General features: G+C 54.0%; 1 protein-coding gene across 1 annotated transcript in view; it reads left to right on the plus strand.

Annotated features, from left to right (window-relative positions):
* The first annotated feature begins 1 nt into the window (after window position 1).
* CAPN11 (calpain 11) overlaps window positions 2-11160 on the plus strand; it is an 18741-nt gene continuing 7582 nt past the window's right edge. The window contains exons 1-17 of the mRNA XM_004267531.4: window positions 2-250; window positions 610-679; window positions 2477-2595; window positions 3620-3753; window positions 3957-4125; window positions 5722-5805; window positions 5895-5980; window positions 6225-6299; window positions 6569-6729; window positions 6878-7047; window positions 9399-9410; window positions 9701-9912; window positions 10205-10244; window positions 10342-10410; window positions 10496-10553; window positions 10680-10744; window positions 11023-11091. Coding sequence (XP_004267579.1) covers window positions 23-250; window positions 610-679; window positions 2477-2595; window positions 3620-3753; window positions 3957-4125; window positions 5722-5805; window positions 5895-5980; window positions 6225-6299; window positions 6569-6729; window positions 6878-7047; window positions 9399-9410; window positions 9701-9912; window positions 10205-10244; window positions 10342-10410; window positions 10496-10553; window positions 10680-10744; window positions 11023-11091 — 1821 coding nt within the window. The 5' untranslated portion in view covers window positions 2-22. The remainder of the gene's footprint in view (window positions 251-609; window positions 680-2476; window positions 2596-3619; window positions 3754-3956; window positions 4126-5721; window positions 5806-5894; window positions 5981-6224; window positions 6300-6568; window positions 6730-6877; window positions 7048-9398; window positions 9411-9700; window positions 9913-10204; window positions 10245-10341; window positions 10411-10495; window positions 10554-10679; window positions 10745-11022; window positions 11092-11160) is intronic.

Genomic DNA, 11160 nt, shown 5'->3' on the forward strand with positions numbered 1-11160 from the left:
GACCGTTTTCACCAACAAGGGGATGGCGGCTCACATAAGCCAGAACCGACTCAAGGCCAAGGGCATGGGCCAGCACCACAACGCCCAGAACTACAACAACCAGAGCTTTGAGGAGCTGCGAGCACTCTGCCTACGGAAGGGGCAGCTGTTCAAGGACCCCTTTTTCCCTGCTGAACCCAGCTCACTGGGCTTCAAGGAACTGGGCCCCAACTCCAAACACGTGCAGAACATCAGCTGGCAGCGGCCCCGTGTGGGCACTGGGAAGGGAGGCATGGACTCATGGGGGGTGGGGGTAGTAGTGACGTCCCAGTCACTTGGATAATCTCCAATCCCCCACCGCCCTATCTTGGCTCTGTACTAGACTCCATTTCCATCAAGGCAGGGGACGGTTTGGGACAGGCTTAAGTAAAACCTCTCAGAAAACCCCTGGGAAGGTCACTCACTGACCTTTGCCATCCCAGCCTACAATTAGGCCAAGTTCCCCCTGCCGTGCCCCCATCCATGTTTCCCCTAGAACTCCAAGAGACAGCAGCATTCCCCAGGGAAGTGGGAGGGAGCTTGGGAAGGGGGTGTCCTGGGCTCTCTGAAACTTTTATTCCTTCATTGCAGCAAATCACAAGCAATCCTCAATTCATTGTGAATGGGGTCAGCCCGACTGACATCTGCCAGGGGGTGCTCGGTGAGTGGGGGGGCAGGAAAGCTGGGGGCAGGGGGTGAATTGGGAGAGTGCCAGGGTGTCTCCTGAGGCTGGGGGACTGGGAGCCCTGGGTTCAGACAGCTCTTCTGTGTCCCTTTTCCTCCCCTAATCCGGATTCCACCCCTACCTGCTGCCATCTGGGTCTGGGAGTAAGCAGGGTGCTGTATTAGTTATCAGTTGCTCCAAGAGTCAGTGACTGAAAGCAACAACCAACATCTATCATCTCACAGTTTCTCCGGGGCAGGAATTAGGAAGCAGCATAGCCTGGTTGGTCTGGCTCAGGGTTTCTCATGAGGTGCCACAGGAGCTGAAGGATTCCCTTCCAAGATGGTGCACTCACGTGGCAGGTGGCCCCAGGTCCTTGCCACGTGAGCTTCTCCGTAGGACGCTTAAGTGTCCACACATGGTAGCTGGCCTCCCACTGAGTGAGCGGCCTGAGAGAGAGAACAAGGAGGAAGCCCGAATGCCTTCACCACCTGGTCTCAGGAGAAGCAGGCGGTAACTTCCCCATGTTCTGCTGTTAAAAGCAAGCTCGTGGGCTTCCCTGGTGGTGCAGTGGTTGAGAGTCCGCCTGCTGATGCAGGGGACACGGGTTCGTGCCCCGGTCTGGGAAGATCCCACATGCTGCGGAGCGGCTGGGCCCGTGAGCCATGGCCGCTGAGCCTGCGCGTCCGGAGCCTGCGCTCCACAACGGGAGAGGCCACAACGGTGAGAGGCCCACATACCGCAAAAAAAAAAAAGCAAGCTCGCAATCCGGCCTAAGGTCAAGGAGAGGGGAATTAGGCTTCCGCTAACCACTGCAAGTGACACGACTTCCTCAAGTCTGGGGTATCAGGTAAAGGAGCGGCCACTCTCCCGCAGGCTCCCACGGACAGCCCCCAGAGAGAGCTTCCTCCCTAAGCCTGGTCTTATTCCCCGGTTTCCTCCAAACCCCTCATTGCATCTTAAGGAAGAAGGCCAGGGTGGGCTTCCTCTGGACTGAATTGTGTCCCATTTGTGGCAGAGAAGAGGGCAGGGTGTGGGTAGGGCAGAGGCCAAGGAGACAGCAGGTCCCACAGCTGCCACTGGGGCTCACTGAGCTGGAGGGCCCAGGGTTACCGGAGGAAAAATTGCTTCTCCCTAGGTGTCCTTTCCACGATGGTGACGAGAGTGTCCTTAACATTCCTCTCCCCCCTTCTACCCCCCTCCAAGTGTCCCTCAGGCAGCCAGAAGGCCTTGGTAATCACAGAATCTTTGCCAGTGCCCTCAGCCGCAGCCTGGCCCATGTACCCCCTCAGGGCACCACCCTGCCCCAAGCCCCACCCATGGTCTGAGATTCCCCAGGAGAGATGGCAACAGATGACCTCAGCCCAAGAATCCTGCCCCTCTGTCCCAGTGAGGGTACAGACTGAGCCCCTTGGGTCTCTAGTATTACGGGGCTGATCACCACACCACTGTAATCATGGGGTAGAAGTGGGGGGCCATGGGGAAGGGGATCGGCCTTGTTCAAGGGACAGGAGACGATTGGCTGTCCCCCAAAGATGGCAGGTCCCAGAGGGAGGAGTAAGACCAAGGCCAAAAACACCTTCTCCCCACATTCCAGAACAAAAACGTCTGGCTCTGATTTGTGAGTCTCTCGCCTCATAGGAAAGGTGGAGAACTCACCCCCAGAGCTGGCCCTTCTGCAGTGGGAGGGCATCGGGGAGGGGGCCACAGAGCAGCTCCTGATCTTCTGGGGCTTGGACTCTGGGACCCACACACATGGGAGTGCTCAAACGGGGCGCCCTTCTGTCTTTCCAGGGGACTGCTGGCTGCTTGCTGCCATCGGCTCCCTTACGGTGTACCCCGAACTGCTGTACCGCGTGGTGCCCAGGGGGCAGAGCTTCAAGAAAAACTATGCTGGTATCTTCCATTTTCAGGTGAAGGGCGATTTGAAAGCCAGAGTTGATTTGTTTATGAGGGGGGTGTGTGTGTGAGAGAGAGAGAAAGAATTAATACATGCTTTGAAGTTTACCTTTTTTCTTTCCTTTTTGAAAAAAACAACATTTATTAGGGTAGATTTTTCTCTAATTATCAGAGAAATATCCTCTCACTAAAGAAATTGTGTAAGCTAATTTTTTTTTTTTTTTTTTTTTGGCGGTGCGCGGGCCTCTCACCGTTGTGGCCTCTCCCGTTGCAGAGCACAGGCTCCGGACGCGCAGGCTCAGCGGCCATGGCTCACGGGCCCAGCCGCTCTGCGGCATGTGGGATTTTTCCGGACCGGGGCACAAACCCGTGTCCCCTGCATCGGCAGGCAGACTCTCAACCACTGCGCCACCAGGGAAGCCCTAAGCTAATTTTTTAAAGCCCCCAAATAGTTGTTATCAGTTTGTGATTCATTCTCCTCCTCCTCTTCCTCCTGCTTCTCTCTCTCTCTGTCTCTTTCTCTCGGTAGATACACTCACATATGTATATGCACGTATACGTGTGTGTATGTGCATGTGCGCATATGACATTGGGAGTTTCTGTCATGTAATTTTTGTAATCTGCTCTTCAAATTATTCAACATGTGGACAAATTCCTCATGTCATAAAAATATTTCTGAAAGTCACAAGAGTTTTTAAGACCTCAGAAGTCCTAAAAGTCCAGCCAAGGTCAAAAGGTGGGTGGCTCCCTCTGGAGGCCATGGCAGAACCTGGAGGTGAGGCTGGGGGAGGTTCAGGCCTTTCACTGCCTTTCTTTGGCGGCGGAGGCGGCAGCGGAGGGGTGGGGGGCCCTCTGTTACTGGTGTGTCACTGAACCTGACACCAGGAGGCGCTCGTGTAACAGAGTCTTCATGCAAGAAGGGAGGGGGGATGTGCGCGCGCGCGCGCGTGCGCGCATGTATGTGTGTCTGAGCTCGGAAGGGGGCCTGGGGCATACAGATGCCCCACGCCCCGCTGAGACCCACCTTGCCGCCCGCAGATTTGGCAGTTTGGGCAGTGGATGGACGTGGTGGTGGATGACCGGCTGCCCACAAAGAATGGCAAGCTGGTGTTCGTGCATTCAGCCGAGCGCACCGAGTTCTGGAGTGCCCTGCTGGAGAAGGCGTACGCCAAGTGAGTGCCCCAGCCTGGCGATTTGCCTGGCCTCCAAGCTTGCTCTGACAGTCGGCAGTGACGGGGGGGTAGGGGAGCAACTGGAATCAGGGGAAGAGGCAGGGGGACGGCAGGGCATCCCTCCCTTCCCTCACCTCACCCTCTGAGGTCCAAGCTCACAACTGCATCCCAGAGCCCAGACGGTGCCCTCTCTGTGCCCACAGGCTGAACGGATCCTATGAAGCCCTGTCAGGGGGCAGCACGGTGGAGGGCTTTGAGGACTTCACGGGGGGCGTGACCCAGAGCTTCCAACTCCGGAAGCCCCCTCCGAACCTGCTGAGGATGCTTAGAAAGGCCATAGAGCGATCATCCCTCATGGGGTGCTCCATCGAAGTAAGCCGTGCTTGGTCCTGCTTCAGGGCCTTTGCACCTGCTGTTGCCTTCACCTAGAAAGTTCTTTCTCCAAATACCTGCATAACTAGCTCCTTCTCATTCATCTTTTAGTTCAAATGGCCCTTCCTCAGGCTAGCCTTCTAAATTAGCCGCTCCTGCCCCCCATTTCCTCTCTACTTTGTTTTGATTTTCTCCCCAACATTTATCATGATCAGAAACTGTCTTACTTATCGACGTGTATATTCACAACAAATCTTCTCCAGACAGTTTTCATATTCCATGAAGACAGTGACTTTATTTGTCTCATTCACTGCTGGGTGCTGGGACTTAAGATGGTACTTGGCATGCAATAGATACCCAACACATATTTGTTCAAATAAATAAATGAACCCAGAGTGCTACTGTAAGACCCAGCAATTGTATTCTTGGGCATTTATCCCAGAGAAATGAAGACTTATGTCCACACAAAAGCCTGTACCCACGTGTTCAAAGCAGCTCTATTCATAATAACCAGAACCTGGAAACAACCTAGATGTCTTTCAGAGGGTGAATAGTTGGACAGGTGCGTACATACCAGGGGATACTACTCAGCAATAAGAAGAGATGAACTATTGACACACAAAACAGCTTGGATGAATCTCAAGGAAATTATGCTGCATGGAAAAAGCCAATCCCGAAAGATTCCATACTGTATGATTCCATTTATATGACAGTCCTGAAATGACAAAATTTTTTTAAATGGAGAACAGATTAGGAGTTGTCAGAGGTCAGGGAAGAGGGTCATAAGAGGTGGATGTTGCTTATAAAAGGGCAACACCAGGGATGCTACTGGTGATGGAAATGTTCTATATTGTGATGATGGTGGTGGATACAGAAATGATATGATACATATGATATGTATCATACGATACATGTGTATCATATGATATGATATGTACCATATCATATGATATGATATGACACATATGATAACAATGCATAAAACATACATAAATGAGTACGAGTAAAAGTGGAGGCATCTGTATAAGACTGACGAACTGTGTCAACATCTTCATCCTGGTTTTGATATTGTGCTATAGGGAATTCCCTGGCAGTCCAGTGGTTAGGACTCTGCGCTTCCACTGCAGGGGGCAAGGGTTCGATCCCTCATTGGGAATCTAAGATCCTGCATGCTGCGTGACACGGCCAAAAAAGAAAAAACATGATATTGTGCTATAGTTTTGCAAGATGTTACCACTGGGGGATACTGGATATGGGGTGCACGTATCTCTCTGTATTATTTCTTAAAACTGCATGTGAGGGAGCTCCCTGGTGGTCCAGTGGGTAAGACTCCGGGCTCCCAATGCAGGGGCCCGGGCTTAACCCCTGGTCAGGGAACTAGATCCTGCCTGCTGCAACTAAAAGATTCCCCATGCCACAACTAAAAAAAACAAAAACAAAAAACAAAGAAACCTGCGTGTGAGTCTACAATCATTGGAAAATACAAAGTTTAATTAAAAAACAAAAATGAACCCAGAGAGTTGTTACCTCACTTCAGGTGCCCCCATCCCTCTGACCAGACCTTGAGTTCCTTTCCTTCCTCTCTGTTCTGCGTAGATCAACAGCCAAAGTGACTTGGAGTCATTGACGGAAAGGATGCTGGTGAAAGGACATGCTTACTCAGTGACCGGCCTTCAGGATGTGAGTCTGACCACTACACCCCACCCAGAGGGACAGGAGGAGGACTTCTGTGACCCTACACTCCTAACCTTTGCCCACAACCCACCCAGGTCCTGTACCGCGGCAGGATGGAAACACTGATTCGGGTCCGGAATCCCTGGGGCCGGATTGAGTGGAATGGAGCCTGGAGTGACAAGTAGGTGCCCAGACCAGCCCTCTGGGGGGAGGGGCAGAGCACAGAGCAGGCCCACGAGCAAGGCTATGCCACAGAGGGACCGACTGGCATCCGGTCACCTGCGCCCAGTGTGAGCCCTTCCCCTCTAGATTCTCCATCTAACCAGGACCCCCAGTAGGCAGACATTCAGGGGTAAGGGCATCCCTGGGGGAGGACCGAGGTGCCTCCCGACCCCCTGCCCCTCCACTGCCTGTCTCTGCTCCAGTGCCAAGGAGTGGGAAGACGTGGCCCCAGACGTCCAGAGGCAGCTGCTGCACAGGAAGGAGGACGGAGAGTTCTGGTCAGCGCCGCTTGAGAAGGACCACCTTCTGTCCCCATACCCAGTCCCTTCATCTCTCCTGCCACTGTCCCACCTGTGCCTTGGATGGGGAGGCTCTGGGGGTCGCCTACAGGTGTGGGTGTGCTGCTGATGGGCTCTGGCCCATCTAATTGCGGCAAGTGGGAGGCTACTCTTCATTGCGGTGCGTGGGCTTCTCATTGGGTGGCTTCTCTTGTTGTGGAGCACGGGCTCTAGGCGCGCGGGCTTCCTGCCGCTCCCCTCCACCACAGGATGTCCTACGGAGATTTCCTGGACAACTTCACCCTCCTGGAAATCTGCAACCTGATACCCGACACGCTTTGTGGGGACTACAAGAGGTGTTGGCACACCACCTTCTACGAGGGCAGCTGGAGGAGGGGCAGCACTGCAGGGGGCTGCCGGAGCTACATTGGTGGGCGAGGGGACTCAGGGGAGCAGGGAGCAAGGGCTGGGCCACTGACTCACCGCACACCTGGGCCCCATTGAGGAGGCGGGCACTTGGCTGGGAAGCCCGTCCACCCTGGGAAGGGCAGGGCCATCCTGACCTGCTTCCTCCACAGACACATTCTGGACCAACCCACAGTTTAAGATCTCTCTCCCCGAGGAGGATGATGCCCCAGAGGACGACGAAGCCGTCTGCACCTGCCTGGTGGCCCTGATGCAGAAGAACTGGAGGCGGGCACGGCCCCAGGGAGCCCAGCTGCAGACCATCGGCTTTGTCATCTACTCCGTGCGTGCCCAGCTGGTCCCCCAGCCACTCTTGCTCTCCCCATGGCCTCACCCCTGGGACCACTGCACACCCCACCCCGCCACCTGCCCCGGGACCAGGACACCCTCCAACTGCCTCCACACCCCTGTCTCTTTCCTTTTTCCTTTTTTTTTTTAATTGGAATATAGTTGATTTACAAGGTTTATCAGTTGTACTTATACATATATCCAGGTTTTTTTTAAGGAATTTTGCCTTTTTTTAAAAAAAGTAATTAATTAATTAATTTATGGCTGTGTTGGCTCTTCGTTTCTGTGTGAGGGCTTCCTCTAGTTGCGGCAAGTGGGGGCCACTCTTCATCGCGGTGCGCGGGCCTCTCACTATCGCGGCTTCTCTGTTGCGGAGCACAGGCTCCAGATGCGCAGGCTCAGTAATTGTGGCTCACGGGGCTAGTTGCTCCGCGGCATGTGGGATCTTCCCAGACCAGGGCTCGAACCCGTGTCCCCTGCATTGGCAGGCAGATTCTCAACCACTGCGCCACCAGGGAAGCCCCACTTTTTTTTTTTTTAAGATTCTTTTCCCGTATAGGTCATTGCAGAGTATTAAGTAGTTTTCCCTGTGCTATACAGTAGGTCCTTATTATCTATTTTTTAAATTTTTTTAAAATTTATTTGTTTATTTATTTATGTATTTTTGGCTGCGTTGGGTCTTCGTTGCTGCGTGTGGCTTTCTCTAGTTGCGGCAAGTGGGGGGCTACTCTTCGTTGCGGTGTGTGGGCTTCTCATTGGGTGGCTTCTCTTGTGCCGCACTGGCTCTAGGCGCGTGGGCTTCAGTAGTTGTGGCACGCGGGCTCAGTAGTTGTGGCCTGCGGGGTCTAGAGCGTGGGCTCTGTAGTTGTGGCACACGGGCTTAGTTGCTCCATGGCGTGTGGGGATCTTCCTGGACCAGGGCTCGAACCCCTGTCCCCTGCATTGGCAGGCGGATTCTTAACCACTGTGCCACCAGGGAAGTCCTAGTTATCTATTTTATATATAGTAGTGTGTATATGTCAATCCCAATCTCCCAATTTAATCCTCGCTGCCCATCTCGGCCCTGTCTCTTTCTGGAGTGGTGCTTTGCGCTTTTGAGGCAGGGCTGACAGTTTTCTTTTTCAGATTTTTAAAATCTAAAACACTTAGGGAGCACTTCCTCTGTGCCAGGCATTGTTCCCAAGGCCTTTCGAATAGTAACGCCTTTAATGAAGAGGAAGGAGATTGGGAGCCAGAGAGGTGAGGTCACTTGTCCTAACTCACACCAGTTCCCACACACTCGGAGATTTCTCCACGGCCCCCAAGCCTCCCCACATGGGAGCATGGACTCCGGCCAAGAGAAACCGCTGACAAGCATTTCCCAAACGGTGCCCGTTTGTCCATTCATTTACATAGTCAGTGATATTCACGGAGCACCTACTGCATGCCAGGCCCCAGTCAGTCTCCAGAGGTTCAATCGTGAACAGAAGCAGACACGAGCCTTGCCCTCCTCCTAGACTGTGAGTCCCCCAGGTTAACAGACACACCTGAAGCCATTTCCAAGGTTAGACACAGCCCTGCCAGGAAAGGCTGTATTCTCTACCCCAACCCAGAGCTCCACGGGGCCATCAGTATATTAAAGGTTCTGGTCATCCCTGGAGGAGAGCAACCTATTTATCTTGGTTTATCTCACCTTTTTACAAACTTCTATGTGCTCATTCCTCGGTTTCAATAATCTCCTATTAACTTCCTGCAAGACGTGAGCGCTCCATGGAAAATGCTCTCCTAGTTTTTTATCCCAGCTCTTCAACTGTTCAGCAGTGTGAGATTGGGCAAGTTATCTCACCTCTGGGGGGTTCTCTTTCCCATCCTTAACCTGCAGTGGCAAAAATCTCCCCTTGGCAAAACTTTGTGTAAACCGTACTTTGCCACCCAAAGCAGAAGGGTTATTTTTTTTTATTGGGGTGTAGTTGTTTTACAATGTTGTGTTAGTTTCTACTGTACAGCGAAGTGGAGTTCCCTGTGCTATACAGTACGTTCTCGTTAGTTATCTATTTTATACATATTAGTGTATATATGTCAATCCCAATCTCCCAATTCATCCCACCACCACCCCTTTCCCCCCTTGGTGTCCATACGTTTGTTCTGTACGTCTGTGTCTCTATTTCTGCCTTGCATACTGGTCCACCTGTGCCATTTTTCTAGATTCAAAGCGGAAGTGTTATTAACGCTGGGACTTTTAGCTCTTAGAGCCCACGCCCCTCCCCACCACCAGCATCCCAGTGCCCTTAGCACCCCCTGGCTTCCACAGGCCTGAGCCCCTTCACCATCCTGGGGATCTGACCCTCCTCTCTCTTCCCTTCCCAGGTCCCAAAGGAGGTACAGAAGATGTGGGGCTTGATCCTGGGCAGACAGCCACCCCGCTCCTGGCATGTGGATGGGCAAGGGGTGGAATTCGGCGAAGGGTTCTGGGGCCCACTGGGTCAGGGTTCCAGCCCCCTTGGGCCCTGAGTGAGGGTCAGGGAAGGAAACGACCACACTGGGGTTACCTGCCAGATGGGCAGGGTCCAGGCCCTCCCTAGCCCTGCCCAGCCGGGCATCACCGTGGGGGGTCCCTCCCTCCCTGCCCTCCCCTGTGGGCCCTGTACCCACCTCCAGGGCACGTACAGTTTCAGAACCTCCAGGACGTCCACTTGAAAAAGGACTTCTTCGTGAAGTATCAGGACCTGGGCTTCTCAGAGATCTTCACCAACTCACGGGAGGTCAGCAGCCACCTCCGGCTGCCTCCGGGGGAATACATCATCATTCCCTCCACCCTTGAGCCGCACAAGGATGCTGACTTCCTGCTCCGGGTCTTCACGGAGAAGCACAGCGAGTCCTGGTGAGGGGCCCCACCTCACTGCTCCAAGGCCACCTGCCCCAGAGCTGTAAGATTCAAGCTCAGGGGGCAGTCAGCTGGGTCCCCCCGCCCCCGTCCCTATTGTACAGTCAGGGAAACTTAGGCATGAGGCAGGGAAGTCCCAGGTAGTAGCAGAGCCAGAATCAGAAGCCAGATCGCACGGAGCCCGTTCCGTATTGCTGCAGACACACGACACGACCTCCCTGACCATCCCACTGGAATCCCTGTCTCCCTGACCCCTGCTCACTCCGAACCTTCATCCACCTCTGCCCAGGGAACTGGATGAAGCCAACATCGCTGAGCTTCTCCAAGAGGTGAGGGGAGGCTGTGGGGGGTGGGATTTGGGGGCGGCATGTAGGGGTGTGGAAGAACTTTCTGGACTGTGTCCCTCTCCCACTCCTTTCCCTCCAGGAGAACATCTCTGAGAATGACATAGACCAGGACTTCATACGTTTGTTTCACATAGTGGCCGGTGGAGAGGTGAGAGGCAGAGGGCTGGGGGATTGAAAGGAGGTGGTTTGGGGCTGAAGGGGCCAGAGCCGGGGTTTACGGTCCCCCTTCCTAGGACAAGGAGGTGGGCATATATGAGCTACAGAAGCTGCTCAACAAGGTGTTCTCCGAAGGTGAGTCTTCCATCCCCCACTCACAACCCTTCCCCCCACCCTTAATCACCCCCCACCTCTCCCCCCAAACCCCGACCACACCCTGCTCATCCCTCCCCTTCTTCCTGCCCCTTCCCTCCCTCACAGTCAAAAACCTCAAAACCAAGGGTTTCAGCCTGGACGTGTGCCGCTGTATGGTCAACCTCTTGGATGTATCTTCCTGTCCAGTGGGCAGTCCTGTCCAGTGCTCTCCTGCCCCAGCCCCCTACCCCTGAGCCTGGCCCTAAGGTGGCCATCTCTGACCAGCCATGCCCTCCTTCCGGGTGGGGATTAGGCGCTGGGGCAACAAAAGATGCCAGGTCTTCCGGCTGTTACCATGGTTACCATACAGGCCCCTTGGGTCTTGTGCCCTACCTCGGTGAGTCCCTCTGCTTCCCAGCCCCCAGGATGCCCTCCCCACCCTCCTCTTATATCCTTGACCACCTCCCAGAAGGATGGCTCTGGCACACTGGGGCTTCAGGAGTTCCAGATCCTGTGGAGAAAAATCAAGAAATGGACGGTAAAGGGCTTGAGGGGGCCGCTTATGGAGGTAAGAAGGAGAGGTGCTCCGGAGGGAAGAGGACTAGTA

Source organism: Orcinus orca, chromosome 10 (assembly GCF_937001465.1).
Source record: "Orcinus orca chromosome 10, mOrcOrc1.1, whole genome shotgun sequence".
Taxonomy (NCBI): Eukaryota; Metazoa; Chordata; class Mammalia; order Artiodactyla; family Delphinidae; genus Orcinus; species Orcinus orca.